The sequence below is a fragment of the Leucoraja erinacea genome, chromosome 28 (assembly GCF_028641065.1).
Source record: "Leucoraja erinacea ecotype New England chromosome 28, Leri_hhj_1, whole genome shotgun sequence".
NCBI classification, from domain to species: Eukaryota; Metazoa; Chordata; class Chondrichthyes; order Rajiformes; family Rajidae; genus Leucoraja; species Leucoraja erinaceus.
In genome coordinates, this window is record NC_073404.1 from 12242636 (window position 1) to 12268447 (window position 25812).

At 48.5% G+C, this 25812-nt stretch overlaps 1 protein-coding gene across 1 annotated transcript; it reads right to left on the minus strand.

Annotated features, from left to right (window-relative positions):
• Positions 1-330: 330 nt before the first annotated feature.
• LOC129710599 (transient receptor potential cation channel subfamily V member 1-like) lies at positions 331-24830 on the minus strand. The gene is given in 16 exon segments (XM_055657720.1): positions 331-3904; positions 4952-5070; positions 5535-5662; positions 7088-7377; positions 8833-8899; positions 9154-9319; positions 11110-11183; positions 11754-11849; positions 12092-12250; positions 13524-13536; positions 13538-13695; positions 14360-14658; positions 16061-16201; positions 16895-17047; positions 18992-19161; positions 19922-24830. Coding segments are annotated over 16 exon segments (2610 nt in total). The 5' UTR covers positions 20344-24830; the 3' UTR covers positions 331-3749.
• Positions 24831-25812: the final 982 nt, after the last annotated feature.

Consider the following 25812-nt stretch of genomic DNA (forward strand, 5'->3'; position numbering starts at 1 on the left):
TTTCCGGACTATTGAATGCTATTTCTTTTAGTATCCCAACATTTTTACTTGACATTTTTCTGAATGTTACAATGTATTGTATTGCATTTTACCAGAACTGAGCAATGCAAGGCATGAGTGGGACGCTGTGCCCGGTGAAGGGGTGGGGAGTGCGGCAAACATGATCTGGTGATCCCAATGTCCAATCATTGGGAGTTCCAAATGTCTGGGTAGTGGATTCTCGAAGTTTACTAGCCGGCTGCCGGTGTGCCCACTCTCCGGGCCAGCCCAGCAGATTCCAGACACAATAGTCCACAACAGCAAGCAACAAACATCAGGGCCAACACCGTCTGATTTCACTTCTACCTTTATTACTTATAAAATTAGTGGTAACATGATATATTGACATACAACAAATCATCCAATCAGGGTTGCCTTTGGGAAGGCAGGTACATGAGGGTGGGGGCATCAATGAATTGACCCCATGTGTCAGACAACCAATGGGGGAAGAGTATCACACCAGCAAATCAGGGGAGAGGTTTCAAAGATTCATAGTTATACAGCATGGAAATGACCCCTGCAGCCCAACTTGTTCATGCTGACCATGGTGGTTATCTACACTCATTCCATTTGCTTGCATTTGGCACATATTTCTCTAGTGGTGCAGGAGGAAGCCCCAATGCAGTCGTTGATGTAGCGGAGAAAGTTGGGGATGGTGCCAGAGTACGCCTGAAACAAGATTGTTCAATGTAACCAACAAAAAGGCAGGCATAGCTAGGGTCCATGCAATTGCCCATGGCTACACCTTCCATTTGGTGAAAGTGAGAGGAATCAAAAGTGAATTTGTGAAGGTGAGGACAACTACCGTCAGGCGGAGGGGAGCGTTAGTAAAGTTAAATCAATTGGGTCTCTGTTTGAGAGTTCCTTGTTCTACTTTCCTACAACTATCAGGGGCTTGAACCAACATGCACAATCTTAATCCCACCTTAACATCAGAACGTTCTGCATTACCTCTTGCACAGACTTGCGTCTAATCGTGTATTTTTGCATGGCTTTGATTATCTTTTCCCTGCCTTGTAGAATTTGTCTAAGTTATATATAATTTATGCATAATTTTCTGTTTTTGTGTGTTGTCTGAGTCTATGTATCTGTGATGCTACAGCAATTTAGATTTTCATTGTACCTGCACCTTGCCTTACTGGCACAAATGAAATAAACTTGACTTGAAACAGTCCTAGCCTATCCAGTCCCTCCTTATAACTCAAGCCATTCCTTTGAATGTTTTCTACTCCCTCTCTCGGTTAATCACATCTTTCCTGTAAGAGTGGTGGCGAGAACTGTATACAATACTCTAACCATGGCCAGACTAACCTTTTGTCAACAGCAACATGGCCTCCCAACTCCTGTACTCAATGATCCCTCTGATGAAGGCAAGCATTCCATAGGCTTCCTCACCACCCTTTCATAGCAAAAGGATTTGAGTATAGGAGCAGGGGGGTTCTACTGCAGTTGTACAGGGTCTTGGTGAGACCACACCTGGAGTATTGCGTACAGTTTTGGTCTCCTAATCTGAGGAGGGACATTCTTGCCATAGAGGGAGTACAGAGAAGGTTCACCAGACTGATTCCTGGGATGTCAGGACTTTCATATGAAGAAAGACTGGATAGACTCGGTTTGTACTCGCTAGAATTTAGAAGATTGAGGGGGGATCTTATAGAAACTTACAAAATTCTTAAGGGGTTGGACAGGCTAGATGCAGGAAGATTGTTCCCGATGTTGGGGTCACAGTTTAAGGATAAGGGGGAAATCTTTTAGGACCGAGATGAGGAAAACATTTTTCACGCAGAGAGTGGTGAATCTCTGGAATTCTCTGCCACAGAAAGTCGTTGGGGCCAGTTCATTGGCTATATTTAAGAGGGAGTTAGATGCGGCCCATGTATGGAGAGAAGGCAGGTACAGGATACTGAGTTGGATGATCAGCCATGATCATATTGAATGGCGGTGCAGGCTCGAAGGGCCGAATGGCCTACTCCTGCATCTATTTTCTATGTTTCTATGTTTCTACCCTGTGTCTCCACTTTCAGGGAACTATGTGCCGCCAAGGTCTCAATGGCCTGTTCTACTTGGAGATTTTTTCGGCGACTGCCAGCATAATTGACTTACGTATCAGGTCACCGAAAAAGTTGCGGCGTGATGCAGCACGATGACTTGTTTCCTTAAGTGTCGCAACATTTTTTTTGTCGCCGCTGGATTTTGAAAAGTTCAAAATCTTTTGGAGACCCTGATATGATGCAGGCCCTTCACTGTTCTACGTTACTCCCCAGTTAACATTTCGGGTCTGTGACTGAGTTCTGATGAGTGGTTGCAGATTTGAAACATTGACTGTTTCTCACTCCACAGATGCTGCCGACCTGCTGAGTTTTATTTTTCTGTAATTGTATAGCTAATGTGGCCTCTCTAATCGATTTGTATTGACTACTGGTGCAACAATCCTCCTAGATCACTGTAGCGGCTGCACTCTCGTTACCCTCTGCCTCCACAATTCTCGGGTGGGGGTGGGAAGAACATAGAAGGCTGAGTGAGGGGTGATCTAATAGAGGTTTATAAAATGAGAGAGGCATAGATTGCTATTGTTTTATAATTATGTGTACTTTGACAGTGTAAATTGTTTTGCATGCTATCCAGGCTAATTATACCATGCACGTTCACAAGCACATCATGGTCATGCAAAAAAGAAAAATAACAAAGTGTAGAATATAGTGTTATTGCCATGGCGAAAGTGCCGATAAAAATAAAAAGTTCAAGCACTGCAACGAGGTAGATTGGGAATTCATCCTTAGATCATGAATATAGGGTAGATGGACTGAGTATTTTTCCAAGGGCAGGGGTTTCTAAAGCTAGAGGGCACAGGTTTAAGGCAAGAGGGGAGAAATTTAAAGGAGATATATGTTGGGCACATTTTTTCCACACAGGAGGTGGTGGTTATCTGAAATGAAGTGCCAGAGAAAGGGGTAGAAGCAGATAGTATTTTAACATTTAGAAGACAATTAAACAGGTACTTGGATGGGAAAGGAGTGGAGGGATATGAGCCTGATGCAGGCAAATGCGATTAGTGTGGATAAACATATTGGTTGGCATGGACGGGTTGTGCTGTACGACTCTATAATGTGACAGCCAATGTCACAGCAATGAACAGAGGATGACTTGTTCCACAGACTAGCTCCTGTTCCCACTCTCAGTAACCAGATGTGAGTTGAGGATAACAAGGACAGCCCCGGTGTCAGTGACCCAATGATGGACCTAATCCAAAAGCACCCACTCTACTCTAACGCCAAGGGTGGGTGGCAGGGAATGACTGTACACTCTAGTGACTAGTGAAGAGCCGGCAACACTGGCTGGAAGTATCATCACCCGACCTCTCATCTTGGCCACCTCAACTCTCCCACCATTGATCACCCAACATGTCCATTGCCATGACATCCCGTCTTCACAGCCAAAAGGAAAATGGAAAGTCTTCAATAATATTCTCTTTCCATCTCCAATGTTTTTTTTACACAAGTAATAAACTAATATATTTTCCACAAATTGAAGCAACCTTACATTTCCGATGACCCTACTTCTGCGCCTTGCATCCAGCAGTGACCCGGGGGCTGGTTTTCCATCAGAACACTGCAGGACACTCTGGAAGGTTGGGGAGCCAGTTACGGAGGATGCTAAGGGTGCGAGTGTCCATCTGGAAGAGTGTCCCAGCCCACTACTGACCTCCGACATCAGACCACCTTGGCAATGGTAGTGCGTGGTCGGCGTGGTCGTCTGTGGGGCTGTCTCGATGGGTTGCTGTTCAACACTGCCAGAGTCATCGCATCGTCCTGCGTCTCAGATTTAATTTCTTTCAACAGGGGCAGCATGGAACGCCAGCTCCGCTCTGATGGGCACAGACACCAAGGGTTAAAACCGGGGCGGCTCCTGCAGTCTGAATGCACAGGTTGGCGCAAGGCATATAGCAAGGCTGGGAAGGCTGGTCATACAAAGAACAGGGAAAGGAGAAGGGAGGAGAGGGAGACTGGGGAGAGTAGAGGGTGGAGAAGGATTTAGGTGGAAGGGAGTAGTGGAGGGGAAGAGATGGAGGGTGCGGTAAAGGGGGTGGTTGAGGGGGGCAGTGGGGATAGGAGAATGGAGTGATTGGAAGGAGAGCTTAACAGGGTAGAAGTGGATGGGGGAAGAGGTTGGAGGTGGAGAGTGGCAGAACCAAACAGGAGAAAGCTGAATAAGCAGAGCATGGATAAATAAAACAGACTGGGACAAGGATGGTGGGAGTGGCAGATGGGAAGAGATGTGGTGGTGGAAGAGGGGGAAGGAGGGATTGAAGGTGGAAGGGGCGGTAAGGGGTAGGGACACAGATAGATGGTGTGGAGAGGAGGTGGCTGGTTGGACAGAAACGATAGCCCCTTCCCCAAAAGGAACCAACATACCCCCTCCCTCCACTCACACCCTGACCCAGTAAATCCCCTCCCTCCACATACACTAACCAAGCACATCCTCTCCCTCCACTCACCCAGTAACTCCCCTTGCTCCACATACTAACCCAGTGAATCCCTTCCACTCACCCACTAACCCAGTGAAGCCCACCCTGAATGTGATGACATTAAGCCCCTTCCTCATTACCCTGAGTCGACTGACGATCTCCTTATAGAGTGTGGCCTTTGACACGATGCTGGCAACACGTGTTGGGGAGGGGTTGGGTGGGCAGGATAAACTCATGGGAGCGAGGAAGAGGAGGGTAGGGGGGGGGAGGAGGAGGCCAGTATGGAACAGAAACCCCAGCACAGGCACTGGGTAAGGTCAGCAGCAATGTAGTAAACTCTGCCGTTCACCTGAAGGTGGGTCAAACAAGTGGGAGAGGGTGTGTGTGGCTCTGTGGAGGTGGATTGGGGCAGAGGGGTGTGACATTCTGACCTTAGTTGCCCCTTACCTCCACGGGTTATCTTGCCGGTAAAGGTTGAGTTCCTCCTCAGCAGCTCAGAGTTTCCTGGTTCCTCGTTGATGAGGCCGAGGTCAGTGTTCCACCTGCTCCAGTTAACTTCATCCACCCTGCACGGCATGGTACGGCACAGGACAGGTACATTACCCCTCGGTACCAGAGTCCTGGGTGCTATCCAACATCCCAACCCTTGGGACATCCAACTATTCCAACACCCCAATCCCCACCTCCTGAAGCCCCACTCTCTGCCACCCACTCCTCCCGGTGTCCCACCCCAGACACACTGTCTTCCTGAAGCCTCCCCCAGCCTCCAATCCCCAAAGTCCCAGCCTGCATTCCACGGGGCTACCAACTCAGGGACAAGGCATAGCACAGTGACACAGCCACTTCCTCACAGTGCCAGAGGACCAGCTTCAATTCTGACCACTGGTGCTGAGACCATGCCTGTATCTCGTCCACATCCCAAAGATGGATGGATGGCTGACCTTCGGGAAGCGAGCCCAGTATCTCATTTTGCGCTCTAAGTCGGACGCGGGGAGGTGGAGAGGTGTTCCTTGGCCCGATTCCTCTTTACCTGAAACACCACCTCTGATCCTCCTGCCCATCAAATGTAAGCCCGACCATCACAAGCTCTCCTGACCGGGACCTGGCTCTCAGGCATCGCGGGAGGCTCTTCTCCAGGTCCAGAATGGTGATGGCTCGCTGGCAAAGACACAGAGCTGGCGTTACAGACTGACAGGGAAGAGAGGGCAACCAGAAACAAGCGGTACACTGGCTCCACGGGGAGGGTAACAACACCTTTCTGCAATTATGTGGAACCCCCGGGAGAAATGATCTAGACATGCTTACATCTGGCCTCTCAACTCAAGGAGGGAGCACAGATCCTCCTCACATCAGGACAGGGTTCCCTTCCTGAGAACCTTCAGTTCGCAAGGCAGAAATGCAGCCACCTATCCATGTATTTACATAAAAGCATTGGCCAACCAAGGGCAACGTGTATAAACTTGTGCGTTTAACTAAACCATTTGGATAGTGTTGTAAGCTGAGTTCCCACACAGCAGGAGATGCCTGCAGCCCTGCAGTCCATCCTGTGTATGTGCCAAACGCTCGCTTGTACTGTATTTACGGGCCATTCATAAGTCGGCCGTTCAAATCCTGGCGAGGTGCTGTAATGGAGGGAGTGCAGCAGGATTCACTGGTCGGACTCTGGGATGGAAACAATTTTCTAATAATGACATAAATTATCAATTCTCTCCATGGTGTAGCAGAATATACCTAGTTATAACTGCACTGAATCAGACTGCTAAGCATTCCCCTTAATCTGTCTTTGCCACGATAATCAACTGGCACAACTGCCTTATCTCAACACAGTGACAGCTGCTGTAATTTTTTACCGTAGTGTACAGGGGCCTATTTATACTTTTACTTTAGTTATTTATTTTATAGCATCGATACAGACTTTGCAATCTTAATCACGTTGTTCTTGTGCAATGACAATAAAGATATATTATATTATTATTATTATTATTATTATTAGAATGACAAAGTTCATACAGTTTGATATGACTGTCTGCAACCAGACATCATAATTTTAAAGCAAGGAGCGCCAATTAGGAGAGAGAGAAAAGGACTTCTTCACGGAGAGGAGAGTGAATCTTTGGAATTCCCTACTACCTTGGAAGCTTTGTTGCCAAGTTTATTCAATAGTGATTTGTAGATGTTTGGACATTAAGGGTTAGTGCAGGCAAGTGGCCCTGAGATTTAACTTTAACCACAACCTTATTGAACGATGAACAATTGATATTGAACCTATTGATGTTCCGAAAATGCATCATAAATTAAAAAAAATATATTGCCAAACTTCGACCATAAAATTGTACCTGATAAATGCAGGTACATTGGTGCTCTCCACTTATTGGCACTGAGTTAAAATAAGATGTCGACACTGTCAAATCCGTGCTGTCCTTTCCCTGGTAGTGTGTGGAGCAACAGTGCAGAGGGAGCTTCATTCTGGGTCTAACGTGTGCCCTGGGAGCGTGTGACAGGGCAGTGTGGAGGGAGATTCACTCTATGTCCAAGAAGTATCTGGATGAAGCAGAACACACATATAGCTTAAAGAACATTTACCTGAAGTTTCCAGACACTTTTACTGTCCTTGGAAATCTCTTCCACTGTTTTACTCATCCGGGCAATCAGCATGTTGAGCAGAAGGATGTAGGTAAGGATGACGTACGATATTAGCAGGAAGATGAAAACCTTCTTGAATTTGTAGTTCTCAGTGAACTCCAGGTCTCCCATGCCGATAGTGAATCGGAACAGCTCCAAGGAGGTTGTCCCAAAGTTCTTGTAGGTGGTGTCCTTTTTGCAACCAGGTTTGGTGTTGTTGTAGACACCGTCCTCAATTAGCACCACCAACGCTGCAGAGGGAAGGCAGCGGGTTGTGAGGGCACGCTTGAGACAACCGTACCACTGATGCCATTTCCTCCTCACCTCCACTTCCCCTCCCTGGGATAACAGTATACACTCCTGAGAAGATAGACACAAAATGCTGGAGTAACTCAACAGAACAGGCAGCATCTCTGGATGCCGTTTCGGGTTGAGATCCTTCATCAGACTGGCCCCAAAGTCATCTATTCCTTCTCTCCAGAGATGCTGCCTGGCCCGTTGAGTTACTCAAGCATTTTGTGTCTATCTTCAGTGTAAACCACGATCTGCAGTTCCTTCCTACACAGTATACACTCCTCCCTGGGTTGGTGAAGTATGGACAGCCCACACATAGAAACAAATGTTTGGGAGGCTGGCGGGATGGATTTGCCAGCTACTGCAGGGCAGCAACAACCGGAGTGGCTGGAGCCGAGGTGAGCTGGGAGAATGTTCGTAACGGAGGAGTCCATAGATATATCGTAGCGGCTCGTTATGTCAGCCATAGGTACTCGGGGCATTAAATGTTGCAATTTTTCTCCCGATTACATTTTTGTCATGCTGGAAAAAACGTCCCGACTTATCTGATGCCCCGAGTACCTACGGCTGACATAACGAGCCGCTGCGATATATCTACGGACTCCTACGGCCTCCTATGGCCCCGTTACGAACATTCTCCGAGTTTAAATCAATGGGAAAACTCTGGAGAATTCGTGAGCAGCTCGGGACAGCGGGACAGGCCCTATACTCTCCTCACCTGCGATCCTTGCCAGCACACTGTGCTCATTCATTTACGACTTGTGAACAGTTCGGGTCGCAAACAGTTCTCAGGGACGGAGTCCTTTTGTAACCAGGGCAGCACATGCAGGCACCGACATTCAGATGTTGCCTGGATTGGGGTCCTTAGTTATGGGAAGAGATTAGACAGGCTTGGCTTGTTTTCCCTGGAGTAAAGGAAGCTGAGGGCAAGCCTGTTAGAAGTATATAAAATTATAGAAGCATTGATAGGGTGGACAGTGAGAATCTTTTCCCCCTGGCAGGCGTAACTTAACATGAGAGGAACAAAGTTTGGATGCGATAAAAGGGGAATGTTTTTCCACTCAGTGGTTGGCATCTCTGTAGCTTCATTCTCAACTAAGGGAAAGTTGGTGCAGAGGGTGTGGAGATTGAAACGTCTCTTACAAAAGACTATTGATGAGGCAACCTTTGATTTATGCCATTGAGGCGTCCTTGCGGACTCAAAGCGGGTAAATGGGAATGCTTGGGTAAATACGATGGACATGGGGTGCGGAAGGGCCTGTTTCACTGCTGTACGACTCAATGTCTTCATGGGTACTAAGAAAGGCAGATCGACAGAGAGGGATCATGTCTGCCGTGGAGTCATGAAGAGTGAGCAGGTTCAAGGGTCTCATGGCTCCGTTTGTCCATGTGAGGCATACAATGTAACTCACCAGCTCCGAATCCGAAGAGGAACACGGCGTAGACGAGAAGGAAGCTCATCAGATCCGTCAGGAAGATCTGCAAGCAACATGTCAAAGGCTCAATCCCCAAAGTGGTGAGGTGAGTGCTTAGTTTAGTTTAAGTTTAAAGATACAGCATAGAAACAGGCATTTCAGCCCATCGAGTCCACGCCGGCCATCGATCACCCATTCATATTAGTTCTATGTTATTCCATTTACTGTCCTTCTCCCACTATACTCTGCCCATTATCCCCTCATCCCAGATCCATTCATGGTTACCGTAAGGTGTGCGGGAGGGCCGTGCCCACTTACCCTCTGCATCATCACACTGTAGATGCCCATTTGCTGGAAGCCCCGGGTGTAGTACAGTGTATTGATCCAGCCAATCGCCAGTGAAATCACCATGAAGCCCACATACTCCTCCCGTCCGGCAACGTACAGTACGGATGATGACAGGAGCAGCAAAGCCTGAACGAAACTGCAATAAACCAACAGGAAATGAAAGTTTAAAAAATACCTGCAGATGCTAGAAATCAGGGATAACCTCAGCAGAATGGTCCACCACCTCACTGCTGTAGAGGTGGTGGACCGAATGGCCTGTTGCCATGCTGCAGGACTTGATGAGTTTCTCTCTCCACAGAGGCTGCCTTACCTGCTGAGTTTCTATTGTTGTTTCAGAAGACTAAGGAAACTCCTCAGAAGGCTCAGGTAGTGAAGCATGTCTGTAATGACTCTTATCAATTCCTACAGATGCAACATGGAAAGCTCCAAATTGAAATGAATAACAGCTTGGTTTGGCAACAGCTCTACACAAGACAGCAAGAAGTAGCAGGTAATTGTGAACGCAGCCCAGTCCTTCACAACCTCCTTCCTATTAATCAGTATTTACACTTCCTGCTGCTTTGGGAAACATCATGATCAAGGACCACTCACACCCCGGTCATTCCCTCTTCTCCCTTCTCCTATTGGGCAGAATATAGAAAAACCGGAAAGCACATAGAACCAGATTCAGGAACAGCTTCTTCCCCGCTATTATCAGAGTCTTGGATGGACCTCTCATAAGCTAAGGATGAATTCCCAATTACCCGATCTATCTGATCTACCTACCGGCATGGTGATGCAGTGGTAGAGTTGCTGCCTTACAGTGCCCGAGACACAGGTTCGATCCTGACGATGGGGCTTGTCAGTACGGAGTTTGTAAGTTCTCCATGTGACCTGCGTGGGTTTTCTCCGGGATCTCCAGTTTCCTTCCACACTCTAAAGACGTTCAGGTTTGTAGGCTAATTGGCTTGGTAAAATTATAAATTGTCCCGTGTGTGTGTGGAATACTGCTAGTGTACGGGGATCGCTGGTCAGTACGGGCTCGGTAAGCCGACGGGCCTGTTTCCACGCTGTATCTCCAAACTGAATCTAGTTGTAGCCTCTGCCCTTTTTTAAAAATAAGTACTTATGCTGTTGCTGTAACACGAAAGTCTGCACTGTTTCCTTTTCCCCTACCTGTTGCACTCATACAGAAACATAGAAAATAGGTGCAGCAGAAGGCCATTCAGCCCTTCGAGCCAGCACTGCCATTCAATATGATCACAGCTGATCATCCAAAATCAATACTCCACTGGCTTTCTCCCCATGTCCTTTGATTCTGTTTGCCCTCTTTTGAAAACATCTCTTGAAAACATCCAGTGAATTGGTCTCCACTTTCTTCGGTGGCAGAGAATTCCACAGATACACAACTCTCTGGGTAAAAAGGTTTTTTCCTCATCTCAGTCCTAAATGGACTACCGCTTATTCTTAGACTGTGACCCCTGGTTCTGGACTCCCCCAACATCAAGAACATTTTTCCTGCACCTAGCCTGTCTAATCCCTTAAGAATTTTACATGTTTCTATTAGATCCCCTCTCATCCTAAATTCCAGTGAATACAAGCCCAGTCGATGCATTCTTTCATCATATGTCAGTCCTGCCATCCCAGGAATTAACCTGGCGAACTTACGCTGCACTCCCTCAATAGCATGAATGTCCTTCCTCCAATTAGGAGACCAAAACTGCACTAAATATTCCAGATGGGATCTCGCCTGGGCCCTGTACAACCACTGTAGGACATCCTTGCTCCTATACTCTTGCTATGAAGGCCAACATGCCACAGTATGATCTGCCTGGATTGTACACAAACAATGTTTTTCACTGTATCTCGGTGCATGACGATAAACCAATGCCACTTATTCTGGATGCGCAGCAAGAGTGCTGTAGGTGGTGTGGGTTTGGGACTCACAAGAGGATGTCACAGTAGCCATCGATGGAGATGGACTTCGGAGTGCGCCGCCGCCGCAGGAAAACCTCTTCCACCTGGGGAGGGAAACACCATCACTCAGTGAGCCGGTCATCACAACTTAACCCCTGCACCTCCTCTTAAACCAGACACCTCGCGGAGCAGAGATGCTGGGTGAAACGGTTGCTGTCCTGGGCGAGAATGGTGGGGTCGTGTCGATGGGCCAAGTGGTCTACTCCACCTCCCGCTTCTGAGTTCAGTAACCCACTTCAATCCGGCTCAAAACAGTGGGTAGAGTCGATACACGTCCAACACAGGGGGAAATAGAGTGGCTGAATGTCCTGCTCCTGGCCCTGTGTAACAGGCTAGTTAGAGAACCTGAATGGCCTACTCACGGCAATGTGTAAAAGGCTAGGGAGAGGAACAGCCTGATCTTGTTCCTGCATAACGGAGGGAGAGAGACTAGGTCCAGTACAACAGGAGAGAGCCTGTAAGGCCTGCTGGCCTAGTGTAGCAGACCAGAAAAGGGCTGAACAGTTTGATGCTGGCCCAGTGTAGCAGGCTAGAGAGGGGCTGCATGGCTTGCCTCCCTCCCCCCTCTAGCGGTCCTTGGTGACTGTGGGAGAGGTGACAGTGAAGATGCTCACCCCCTGGAAGAAGAGGTAGATGGCCCCGAGGAGCATAATGCTCTGTCCGGCCACATGCAGGTAGCCGGTCACTGTGTACTCCAGTGCGAATGGAGGCTGCAGAGGGAAGAAATTGGACAAGAGTTTGCAGTGAAACAATGGAGTGGAGCTCACACCCCAGCCCATTCCGTACCACCGAGTAAAGGTGCAACGTTCCTTGGCAATGCCCCCCCCCCACAAGGCGGTATTCCCTCACCGCCCCTCCCACAGTGCGGTGTTCCCTCACCTCCCCTCCCACAGCCTATGTGACTCCTCCACTTCTGTGACCCAACGGCTGATTACAGAGACCTCTGCCACACCTTCCTATTCTCGATCCTGTTGTAGGCGGTGATGGTGAAGACAATCATATAGCACAGGTAGACGATAAACTTGAAGTAGAAGATGAACTTGGCAAAGCTGTTCCACTTCTCCTGCACAAGATGGTTGAGAGGCTCCAGCAGCAGCATCTCGTGTCGGTTCTGACGGGTGAACACAGTGTTAAGAGGGCTGGGCTGACGGAGACACCAAGAAACAGCATCTGCGGGAATCTCGAATATATTGTAAAACAAAGTGCTGGAGGAACTCCGCAGGTCAGGCACAATCTGCGGTAGAATAGACAGAGTGTGTCGCCTGCAGGTCTCGAAGGTACCGCGTGAGCACAGCAGAGGGCGCTCCAGCCCACAGTGACTACACATAACCTTTTTTTTTACAAATACTTTTATTCAGAAAACACAAACAAATACACAGAGTATTAGCACCATCAAAGGCTGCCTATATTGGCAGTTTAGAAACAAACAGTCATCAAATTAATATATCGCCAACTTTATCAAGCCAGTGTTCACGGAAAAGCCTCCAGAGTCCCCGTGGACACCGCGTGTTCCCTCTCCAGGGACACGTGGGCACGGACATAGGCCCGGAAAAGGGGCAGGCAGCCGACCCTGGTGCAGTAATTGGCTACCCGCTGCCCAGACCCACAAATGGCCATCTTGGCCAGGCCCAGGAGCAGACCAACAGGGAGATCCCACCCTCCCCATCGACCCTCCCCACTCCCTGCCTTGTGCCCAAATACCAGAATCGTGGGACTAAAATGCAAAACGTGAGGAGCAGCCTCTTCAGGTATCCATACAGAGGCTGCAACCTCTCACCCTCCATATACGCGTGGAACACGGTCTCTTCCTCGCCGCAGAAATGACAGGAGGCTGGCGAGTCCGTGAACCAACTCATATATTTATTACACACCACAACCCTGTATCTGGAGCTTCATTCTGTGTCTGACCCTGGGGAGTGTGTGATGGGATGGTGTAGAGGTAGCTTCACTCTGCATCTGACCCTTTTTTTTACTTTAACAAGGAACTTTTATTCAACTAATTACAAACGCAGAGTAATGAAAAAAACAAGACTGTATTTTAGCACTGGGATTGGGATGGGGGGCTGAGAGTGAGTGGTGGAGGTGGCTGGTGGGATGTTGGGGTGGGAGGTGATGAAAAGGTGCGAGGGGTGAAGGTTAAGGGGCAAAGTGGTGGAGGGGTGATGGGGCTGGGGTGGGTAGTGGAGGCATGGGCTGAGGGTGAGAATGCGGGTGTGGATGAGGATGGGTGTGGTGTGAGTGGGGGGAGTGAGGGCTGGGGTGAGAGTGAGGGCTGGGGTGCTGTGGTGAGGAGTGGGCTGGGCCTGGGCTGGGGTGGGGAGTGAGTACTTACCTGGATGATGGCTGGCTGCCCCTGGCTGAGGCCTCTGATGCCAGGTACTTACCGGAGTCTGTTTAGGCGATGATCTCCAACACGGAGGTTTTCTCGTGCGTGTCCAGTTCGGAGAGGTCGTACAATGAGGAGTGCACCGGCCCGTAGGCCCACTCCCGGAACTTTCTGGACAGATGCCGGCACCCCTCCTCCTGGATATCTCTCCCAATGATGTACTTCAGCACCTGAGGAGACATCACCCTGCATTTACACCCAAGGAACAGAAGCTTGTAGTCTGTGGCGTTGAGGGGTGTGTCGGTCACTCAGGCCAGTGTTCAACTCATTACTCCAGAGACCTGGGCAACGGGATCCATCCCACACCAGGCTGAGGGAGCGCCGCGCTATGGGAGGGCGGTGAGGGAGTGCCATGCTCTAAGTGCAGTTTGGCTCGTCAGAATGAATATACAACAGCCGGGCTCCCTGCGGCCAACTAGGGTCAACGCGGACTGGCTAACTACAGACATAGACATGACCATTAAAACAGTTCAAAAGTATAGGTATATTTTTTATCTCTATATATTTTTTAAATATTTAAAAAAATATATCTCTATATTTTTTGGCACACACCCCGTTCTGTCCTCACACACAGACTACTCTCTATCACACACCCCTCTCTGTTACACTCTACCCTGTCACCCTCCCTCTCTGACCCATTACGCTCTCTCTCCTGACCTCTCCCTCCACAAACCTATCTCCACAGAACACATTTAACTCTATCTGTCTCAACTCCTGGTGACTGGCTGTGAAAGTGGAGGAGCAGCCTGGCAACTGGCAGCAATGCGGAGGTGAGGAGTGTATGGAGCCCACAAGCAGGGGACCTGCCCTCCCATCCCCAGCCCTGGCACCCACCTCAATCTTTCCCATCTTGGCGGCCAGCTTGAGGGGAGTGAGCCCCTTCTTATTCCGCACGTTCTCCAGGCTGAGTTGAGGTTGGAGCTTCACGCCAAGCCTGAGGAGAAGGTCGTACATCTCGATGACGAACCTGGTGTTCTCCCGGCTGTTGTCGGAGATGGATACCAGTGCGTGGAGCACATTGTTGCCCTTCGAGTCCACTGCCTCGATCTGTGCCTGCTCGTATGGGTTTTCCAGCAGATGGTTCACCAACTCTGGCTGATTGGTGCAGGCAGCGAGTGAGAGAGGCAGTTCCCCTGTTAGGATGAAACTTTTACATGTTAGGGGTACAACATGAAAACAGGCCCATCGGCCCATTGAATCTGTACAGACCAGTAATCATTCTACAGTAGCACTATCCTACACTTTAAGTTGAATTTACAATAAGCCAAAGTAAATTAACCTACAAACCTGTACGTCTTTGGAGTGTGGGAAGAAACTGGAGCACCTTGAGAAAACTCACAGTCACAGGGAGAATGTACAACTCCATGTAAACAGCAACCATAGTCAGGATCAAACCTGGGTCTCTGGCGCTGTAAGGTAGCAACTCTACTGCTGTGCCACTGTGCCGCCCAGTATGTTAACTTCCACAAGCACTTAGAGCATAGAACAGCACAGGAACAGGCCCTTTGGCCAATAATGTCTGCGTGAACAAGATGCCAAGAAAAACTAATCTCCTCCGTCTGCACGTGATCAGTATCCCACCATTCTCTGCACTTCCATGTGTGCCACCATTGTGTCTGTCTCCATCCCCCACCCCTGGCAGCACGTTCCAGGCACACACCATCGTCTTTATGAAAAAACCTGCCCCGCACATTTCGTTTGGACATTTTCAGACAGATTGTAGTAGGGGGGAGAAACATGGAAAGGAGAGGTTGAAGTGGAGGCACATGTATGTACAGGGAGTGGAGAGACATGGATCGCAGAGATTGGCGGCTGCAGGTTAACAGATCTCGCACCCATTCTCTACCCAAGAGGAACATCCAGATCCCCAAAATACAAGGTCCTTGGCAACTATCCAGTGTGCAGACGGAGTGTGATAGTGTAACCTCAGGCAGGAAGGCATGAACAACCTCGGTGCTGTTCCCACGCTGCATGTAACCCAAGGCCCTCAGCCAGCAGACTCACCACACATCACAAGACTCTGACTAATGACACTCTGCTGGTCTCACGCTCTATGATACAACATGGCATCTCTTACACTGGTGCAGGGAGGAACTGCAGATGCTGGTTTAAACCAAAGATAGACACAAAAAGATGGAGTAACTCAGCGGGACAGGCTGCATCTGCAGAGAAGGAATGGGTGACGTTTCAGATCGAGACCCTTCTCAAGATAGTGGTGCAGAGGGGTCAGGGAGGAAATACCTCACCTAACCCTGCTAAGTTAAAAAAACACATGGAACGTATAGCGTTGGCACTGTCTATATGTGTAGCAGGTAGAGAGTGTGCATGTGGCTTAGAGACAGTGTGATGTGTGTGTAGCTTATAGAATGTGTGTAGCTGAGAGTGTGTGTGTGTGCGTGTGTGTGTGCGTGTGTGTGTGCGTGTGTGTGCGCGTGTGCATGTGCACATGTAACAGTTCCCACTGGTGTCCTCCACTCTGTGCTCCCATTCCTCGGCTCCCTCATTCCCTACTTCCACAGTCGCTGCTCTCCCTACCGAAGTAGAATCCTGGCTGCCCCTCTCTGTCCTTGAAGAACAAGCCGTTGGCCTTGGCATGGACGTTGGCACCGTTACGGATCAGGAGCGCCACGTAGTGCAGGCAGCGGCGTTCGATGGCGATGTGCAGTGCTGTCTGGCCTGGGGGTGGGGGGGATGGAGACAGGGTTAGTCATCAGCCAGGCATGACAAGATGGGTAGCAGAATGAGGAGCTGGGCCAGGGCACACACCGCATCCTCCAGATAGTCTACAAAGTGAAACTCCCACCGCCAGCACAGGTTGCCATTGCAACCAAGCCCACTGCACCCACCATCTTCCACCAACCCCATCCCATCCAAATCCCTCCCGACTAACTGCCCAACTTCCACTGCATTCCACCTAGCCCACCCCATCGCTCTCCTCCAAACCCACTCCCCAGATCCCACTGCACCCCCATATATCCCACCATCTCCATCCCATCGCTTGCCGAATCCCTCCCCAAATCCCAACGTATCCCATCCCATCCCATCACCTTCCTCCAATCCCCCTCCCTAAATCCTGCCACACCCCAGCTGCCCCAATCCCCATCTCCCCCAACTGTCTATCTCATTTCACTCACCCCATCCACAAACCCCTGCCCATCCCATCGCTCAGCTCCTACCCACTCCCCAAATTCCACCACACCGCACTTCACTCCCACTCACCCTATTCCATCCCACCCGATTCCATCCCATCCCACTGACCTCTCTCCATCCCACCCCACCTCGCTTTACTCCCAGACTCTGGAATTCCCTGAAGCTGCAGCGTAACCCGCAGGGTGAGCACCATTGCCGTGTGTCCCTGCATGTCCGTACCCTTGTAGTAACTGTCCATGTAGGCTGCATTGATGAACAGCTTCAAGTCATCTGTTTTCTCCGCAATTTCCAGCAGCACAGGGATGGTGTCATTGCGATTGCTGCTCAAGTTCAGCAGAGCTTTCAGCAAGGCGGTTTTCCCCGTGTCAGGGTCTGCGAGGCACACAAGATGATCTGCATAAGGATCCTGCAACTCAACCGGCTACGGAAACGGTTCTCTTCTATTCCCATCGGCTCTTTCCTTGGTTACATTCAATCCTTTAGTTTAGTTTACAGATACAACGCGGAAACAGGCCCTTCGACCCACCGAGACCGTGCTGACCAGTGATCCCTGCACACTATCCTACACACACTAGGGATAAATTTACAACAATACCAAGCTAATTAGTATACAAACCTGTACGTCTTTGGAATGTGGGAGGCAACCGGAGATCCTGGAGAAAACCCATGCAAGGTCACGGGGAGAACGTACAAACTCCGTTCAAGACAAGACAAGTTAGGATCAAACCCTGGTTGCTACCGTTGTAAGGCAGCAACTCTACCGCTGTGCCACCCTGAAATCCTGTCCCCCATCAGAAGGTACAAGAACCTGAGAACCATGACATCCAGGTTCAAGGCCAGCTTCTGCCCAACAACCATCAGGTTCTTGACCCACCCTACACAACCCCATCTCAGCACCAAACTACAATGGCCTGTAAGGTTGTGCTACACGCGTCAGCTTATGCTCTGGTTCGCTAGCGTACCTGATAATTTACTGTTGTTTTATATATGTATTTGTTGTATTGTTGTATTTAATGATGTAAAGAGCTGCAGCAAGTAAGAATTTCATTGCTTTGTTGCTGGTGCATATGACAATGAAACACTCTTGACTCTTGCCACTGAGAACATAATCTATTAGGATATAGAACCAGAAGCTCAAGGTTCAGCCCCTTGAGCTTGACCCGCCCCTCAGGAAGATCAGGGCTGCTCCAATGGAGATGGCTGCATCACAGAATGGCCTATTTTTGAACTGTATTTTGAAATTGTTGCGATATTTTAAGGTTGAATGGGCCATCTATGACGGGAGGTGAAAGGGCGAGGGGAGACTTAGGTCCAGATTAATTGTATTCCGATGGACAACTGGAACACTTGCCCTCCTTTCAGCTATCGTGATTGGAATCAGTTTGTACTAATAACGAAACTCCAACTCTGCAGAACTAGGAGTGAGGATGATGATTTGAGGTCAGACCACTGCTCAGTGAGGGCATGTGACAGACAGGGCTTGCAGGATTAACAGGAAGCTGATCGAGGTGGAGCTGGCGAGGGGAACAGGCCCCAGGAGAAGGGAGGCTTCCAGTGGAGCTTAGTTGTGGAGCATTATTCAGTGTGAGGCCCTGGTCTTACTTCCCAGACACTGACAGCTTCAGAAAAAGGATCCAAAGACCAACTAGTTCCTCCCAGTGTGGACCGACTGAGCTTGAGATTGGCACCATTAAACCGAGAGGAGCCAACTCAGGCACTGCCATTCCTGGTGCACTGAGCTATACTAAGTAACAGCTAACTCTACAAATTGTCTGCAAGGTGCAGCAATTGTCCATAACAAAGCATGTTCCACACCACCCCCACACCCCCCACCCACCCACTTCCCATTGCAGGCATTACACATCAGTCTCCATGTCCTTGACACAGTCACCACCCTTCAGTGAGGCTCTCCACAGTGAAGGAAGGAGAGAGGGTATCCAGGTCGCTGTGGGACCTCTCCCAGCTCCGAAGCTGAAATTTGTAAATTTAACACTTCAACTGCATGGTCTTGGCCAATCACCATTATGTACAGTAGTGTGGGAGGGGCGGTGAGGGAGCACCGCACTGTGGGAGTGACAGTTCTGCACTGTCGAGAGCAGCAGGGATGAGCAAACTCCACTCTGACAGAGGAGCTGGACATGGTGGACACATCATATCAGAGAACAAACATCAGAAGTTTAGTTTATTGGTGTTGAAGCAGCTTGGGAGATTCTAAGGGTGTGAAAGGTGGGAGATAAAAGAGACTGTCCACCTTGACACTTGGTCTGTACGCAGGCGGGAAGAGTAGCCATGGGAGGAGGTGGGTGGGGTGCATACCTCTGAATTCCCAGTCAGTGAGGCGTTTGTTGCTCCGGATCAGGTGCTGCAGGAATCCATCTAACTTGCACGCATTGCCTTTGGACACCACCTCAAACAGCCACTGGCGCTCGTACAGCTGGGGCAGAGAATTCTTCTCACTGCTTCTAAACGAATCCAGGGACTGCCTCCTGGAAACAACAAGCGATTCTTTACAAAACTGGGCTCCAATCCTGCAGCCCCCCCGCTATTAAAATATTGCTCTCACTTTTCAATCCCTGCCTGGTCTCCCCGTCTCTTGCTCTCTCTCTCTGTCTCTCTCTCTGTCTCTCTCTTTCCCCCCCCCCCCCCCCCCCCGCTCACTCTGACAGAGACGTACAGTACCCCTATTATTCACTAGAGCTTTTTGCTTTACAATCGTTTTGTTTTGTTAAACAGCAGAGACATTAATTAATTGTTGCATCTTGTAGTAACTTTATACACCTCGAGCATTCAGGAGTGAAGGCGATTACAAGAGTGGTAGGTGCTACCCGGTCGATCACAGATACTGACCTCCCCCCCCCCCCCCCCCCCCCCCCCCCCCCACCCCCCCCCCCCCCCCCCCCCCCCCCCCCCCCCCCCCCCCCCCATCGGAGGGATCTACGGGAGACGCTGCTTCAAAAAGGCAGCCAATGCCGTCAAAGACCCACACCTCCCCGACCACGCTCTCATCTCTATCTTACCACCAGGAAGAAGGTACAGGAGCCTGAAAACCATGACCAGCAGTTTGAAGAACAACTTCTTCCCATCAACTTTCAGGCTCTTCAAACTCACGCGGTCACAGGGAGAGCGTGCAAACTCCATACAGACAGCACCTGAGGTCAGGTTCAAACCCGGGTCTCTGGAGCTGTGAGGCAGCAGCTCTACCCGCTGCACCACCCGCTGCATCACACTCTCAACCTGTCCACTTACTTTTCCTTCTCCTTAGGCGATGGGGTGTTTGAATTCTGAGACAGTTGATAACCTTTTGGGTAGAAGGAGTCCATGGGCGCCTTGCTTTTCGAGCTGTCGGCTTCGCGGAAGTAATATTGATTCCTTGTCCTCTTCTGATGTTTGGGTGTAGAAGGGGCTGGGCCCTTGGCCAGCACGGAGTGGCCAAGGGTGCAGTTGTAATTGCCCAGGTCCTCATCCTCAGTGAAAACCTCGTCCGTGTCGGCACTCAAGGTAACTTCAGCAGTGACCTCGAGCTGACTCTCATCCTCACTCGGTAACCGTCTCATCTCTGCTCCGCAAGCCCACCCAGGCATGGAACTGTTCAAGGGAGAGTAAGGGAGACCTGTGGTGGAAAACCTCAAATGTTCTGCAAGGGAAAAATAAATCCAATTATAACCCATCAAGGAGAATTAAAACTCAACAACACACAGTACATTTTATCTATGAATGTCTTTAAGTGCATTTATCATTACACCATGTCATTAACAGCAACGCAAAGTGCTGGAGGAATTCTGTGGTCAGGCAGCATCTGTGGAGGGAATGGGTAGGTGGTGTTTTGTGTTGGGACTCTTCTTCAATCTGACCCTGTTTCAGATGGGTCCCAACCCGAAATGTTGCTCATCTGTTCCTTCCACACATGCTGATCGCTGAGTTCCTCCAGCACTTTGGGTTTTGTCTAACATTTCAGCATCTGCAGTTCCTCATTCCTCCAGGGCCAACACACCTTCTCCGTCTCCCATGTGCATTTTATTTTAAATGAGCTGAAGTTGTCACCAAATCTCCCAAACAAATCTCCCAAACACTGAGGCGCATATTACAGACAACAAGATCTAGACAAATATACCCCGTATTTCAATAACATCCAGTCAACAGCAAGAGAGAGCCGCAATCAGACTTGGTGGAACAGTGCTCATCGGAAACTTGGTCCAAGTGCGAGCTTAACGGAGGGTTTTAAAGGAGCAGTCCGTGGTGAGAGATGGCAGGATGAAGGTTGCACTCGTGATTCTGGTATAAGTGAAGCTTTTGTTCTTTGCGTGTTGCTCTGAGTCAATGAGAAACTGATTGCAGAACGGGCACCGTGAGAATCCCCAAAGGGTTGAGGCATCGTCCTATAAAGCTGGTAGAATTTAGTAAGTCTGTCCAAAATAAAACAGACATACAATCTTGTGGGAACTTAAACCAGGGCAGGGATTATGCACATTAATACCACAACTAGGGCTCCATGTATCAATAAACAATAGACAATAGGTGCAGGAGTAGGCCATTCGGCTCTTTGAGCCAGCTGATCATCAACAATCAGTACCCCATTCCTGCCTTCTCACCATATCCCCTGACTCCGCTATCTTTAAGAGCTCTATCTAACTCTCTCTTGAAAACATCCAGAGAATTGGCCTCCACTGCCTTCTGAGGCAGAGAATTCCACAGATTCACAACTCTCTGGGTGAAAAGGTTTTTCCTCATCTCCGTTCTAAATGGCCTACCCCTAATTCTTAAACTGTGGCCCCTGGTTCTGGATTCCCCCAACATCCGGAATATGTTTCCTGCCTCTAGTGTGTCCAATCCCTTAATAATCTAACATGTTTCAATAAACCCCCCTCTTGTCCTTCCTAATTCCAGAGTATACAAGCCCAACTGCTCCATTATATCAACATATGACAGTCCCGCTATCCCGGGAATTAACCTTGTGAACCTACGCTACACTCCCTCAATAGCAAGAATGTCCTTCCTCAAATTTGGAGACCAAAACTGCACACAATACTCCAGGTGTGGTCTCACTGGGGCCCTGTACAACTGCAGGAGGACCTCTTTGCTCCTATACTCAACTCCTATTTATTATGGAGGCCAACATGCTATTAGCTTTCTTCACTGCCTGCTGTACCTGCATGCTTACTTTCAGTGACTTTCAGTATCCATAAAAAAGGGACTGCAGCTGATTTTACTGAGCTTCCAGAGGAAGTGGTTGAGGCATGTACAATAACAACATTAAAACAACATTTGGACATGTACATGCATAGGGAACGTTGAGAGGGATATGGATCAAACACAGGCAAATGGGACAATCTTAGATGGGAAGGCATGTGTTGGGCCAAAGGGCTTGTTTCCATGCTGTGTGACTGTGAAGGCCAAAGACAATAGACAATAGGTGCAGAAGTAGGCCATTTGGCCCTTCGAGCCAGTACCGCCATTCAATGTGATCATGGCTGATCATCCCCAATCAGTACCCCGTTCCTGCCTTCTTCCCGTATCCCCTGACTCCGCAATTTTCAAGAGCCCTATCTAGCTCTCTCTTGAAAGCATCCAGAGAACCTGCCTCCACCTCCCACTGAGGCAGAGAATTCCACCTGACAAACCCTCCCTGCACAGGATACAATCACCTTTAGTTCATTGTCATTCTCTGAGTTCAAATCCAGCAGAAAGCATTAAAAGAGATCCTGCTTTACCCATCCTGCAGCACCTTTCATAACTGCAGGATGTGCAAAGCAGTTCATAGCCAAATATATCTGTACCTCACCGCGCTTGAGCACATGACAATGAACTCTACTTGACATGACAAATATCCGGCAAGGAATTATATGGTGACATTGAATGTGTGAAAATTGATGTAATTTGGATGAAGAATGGCTTTTGTATAAAGGCTTGTTTCGTGACATGCCCTTCAGCAAACCAGTTTATAACAGTATCCCATTAATTCTTGTTTATAACTCACTATTCACAAATAAATTATGTCAAACTCTCTCACGGTTGTTTTGATACATGATTTCACCTCTTATATAAAACAGAGTTATGTAAGAAGCCAACAAGAAAATAGTTCAGAAAACACATTATAAAAAAAGAAATGTATAAATCTGACACAAGAGGCTGCAGATGCTGGAATGTTGAGTAAAACACAAAGTGCTGCTCAGCGGGTCAGGAAGCATCTGGGATGAGGAAGGGATAGAGACCCAGCTGAAATCTAAAGAAGAAGTTACCAAGCTCACAGAACTTGGTCTGTGCACATTCCTCTGCAACTGGATCCTCGGCTTCCTCATCAACTGATCACAATTAGTATGAAGTGGCAGCAATACTTCCTCTTCGATAACCGTCAGCACAGGAGCACCACAAGACTGCGTGCTCAGACCCCTGCTCTACCCACACAATACTCATGACTACATAACTGGGCATGGTTCCAACTCCATCTTCAAATTTGCCGATGACACCACCATTATTGGACAAATTACAGATGACGGTGAGTCAGAGTATAGGAGGGAGGTCGATCGACTGACCGAATGGTGCCAGAACTACAACCTTGCTCTCAACGCAAGTAAAACCAAGGAACTGATTGTTGACTTTGGAAGAGGAGGTGGAGGATCCACAAACCTGTTTTCATTGACGGGACGGTGGTGAAGAATGTCCAAAACAACAAATTCCTGCGTGTGCATATCTCTGAAGATCTGTCCTGGACCCAGCACATTGATGCAATCATAATGAAAGCCCATTAACGCCTCTACTTCATTAGAAGGCGAAGGAGATTTGGTATGTTGACAAATATTCTCTTGGGCCTCTACAGGTAGAGAACCTATTGACTGGTTGTGTCACAGCATGGTTTGGCAACTCAAATGCCCAGGAATGAAGAAGAATGCAAAAATATGGTGAATACTGCCCAGTTCATCACAGACACTCACCTCCCCACCATTGAAGGGATCTACAGGAGGTGCTGCCCCAAAAAGGCAGCCAGCATCTGCAGTTCCTTGTCTCTTGCTCTCCCCAGTGTTAATCTTTCCAATCCGTGTCCTCTTGTTACTAACTCTCCAGCTGTTGGAGAAAGCCTGACCCCATCTATCCATACGGTGCTAACTGACTCCCTGTCTGTGCGCAGGAATGTGGAATATCCACAGCCACAGATATGGATCGCACTTCCCAAAGGTCTGATTCCAGCTTTCTTTCAAGCACAATTCTAACAAACAGAATTGGTTTCTCCTACCTTGAGGAAAAACGCTCCAGTCCTCATCGGCAGAGTGGTACTGATGGCCATTTGATTCTCAATCAACAGTTTGAACCAGACACTAGGTACAGCTGCCTCCTCTGCTCCTCTTTAACCAGCCTCCGTTTGCCACCGTTCTGCTGCTGTAGTGAATCAATTATCAATGTACTTTTGCTAATTCCTGTCACCAGGACTCTGCGCACCATCTCTACAACCACTTCCCTTGTCTTTGTGATGTCTCAATCCCAAAAGCTACCACACTCATGAGATGAAATCAGTTTCTTTTCACCAAAAGCAGGAAGAAGCAGAACATCAAAAATAGGCCAAAAATAACTCATAGACATTCAAAATCCATTCCCAGGTCCTTTCCCCAAAATATTATTTTGGTTCAGTCTCCATTGCTAAGTAAGCTGACAAAGATTTTCAGCATCTACTGTTTGTACTTATATATTATGTAAATGTAGAAAGAAGTGATTATATTAGAGATGGTGAAGAGATTTACTAGGAAGTTATCGTATGGAAAGCCCTAGCCATGAGGAAATATTGGATAATATGAATTTTCTTTGCATCAAAGGGGACTGAGGGAGGACAATTGGGATGTATACAATGATGGTTTCCCAGGCTGTATAGATAGAAAGAACCCACTCCGAAGAAGGGTTCTGACCCAAAATATTATCTGTCCATTTCTCTCCACAGATGCTGCCTGACCCACTAAGTTCCCTCCAGCAGTTTGCTCAAGATTCCAGCCTCTGCAGTTCTTGCGCCTCCACGCACCTACTTCCCTTTGAGGGGTCAAATGCAGCGGGCATGAATTATTTACAGGCTGTCCCTGCGTAACAAGTGGGTTCTGTTTTTACAGACATCCTTAATCGATTGTGCTTGTGAGTCATAAAATACAGTGTGAAGCCTGCACCTTCACAGCATGTCTGACATCAAAAACACTAGAGACTAGAGGGCATTACTTCTGCCTTCTCCCCATTTCCCCTGCCACCCGTATTAATCAAGAATCTATTTATCTCTGCCTTAAAAATTTCCATTGATGGCCTCAACAGCCGTCTGTGGCAATGAATTCCACAGTTTCACCACTGTCTGACTAAAGAAATTCCTCCTCATCCTAAAGGAGCATCTTTTAATTCTGAGGCTATGACCTCTGGTCCTAAACTCACCAACTAGTGGAAACCTCCTCTCCACCTCCACTCTATCTAGGCCTTTCACTATATAACCATATAACCATATAACAATTACAGCACGGAAACAGGCATTCTCGACCCTTCTAGTCCGTGCCGAACACATAATCTCCCCTAGTCCCATATACCTGCGCTCAGACCATAACCCTCCATTCCCTTCCCATCCATATAACTATCCAATTTATTTTTAAATGATAAAAATGAACCTGCCTCCACCACCTTCACTGGAAGCTCATTCCACACAGCTACCACTCTCTGAGTAAAGAAGTTCCCCCTCATGTTACCCCTAAACTTCAGTCCCTTAATTCTCATGTCATGTCCCCTTGTTTGAATCTTCCCTACTCTCAGTGGGAAAAGCTTTTCCACGTCAACTCAGTCTATCCCTCTCATCATTTAAAAAACCTCTATCAAGTCCCCCCTTAACCTTCTGCGCTCCAAAGAATAAAGCCCTAACTTGTTCAACCTTTCTCAAACTTACTATTCGGTAAGTTTCTATGATCCTTCTAATGTCCAGCGAGTGGAGCCCCATGACATCAAATGCTCATCATATGTTAACCCACTCATTCCTAGGATCATTCTCGTAAACCTCCTCGGGACTCTCTCCAGAGCAAGTACGTTCTTCCTCAGATATGGGGCCCAAAACTGCTCATAATACTCCAACTGCGGCCTGACTAGTGCCTTATAGAGCCTTAACATTACACCCGTTTTTGTATTCTAGTCCT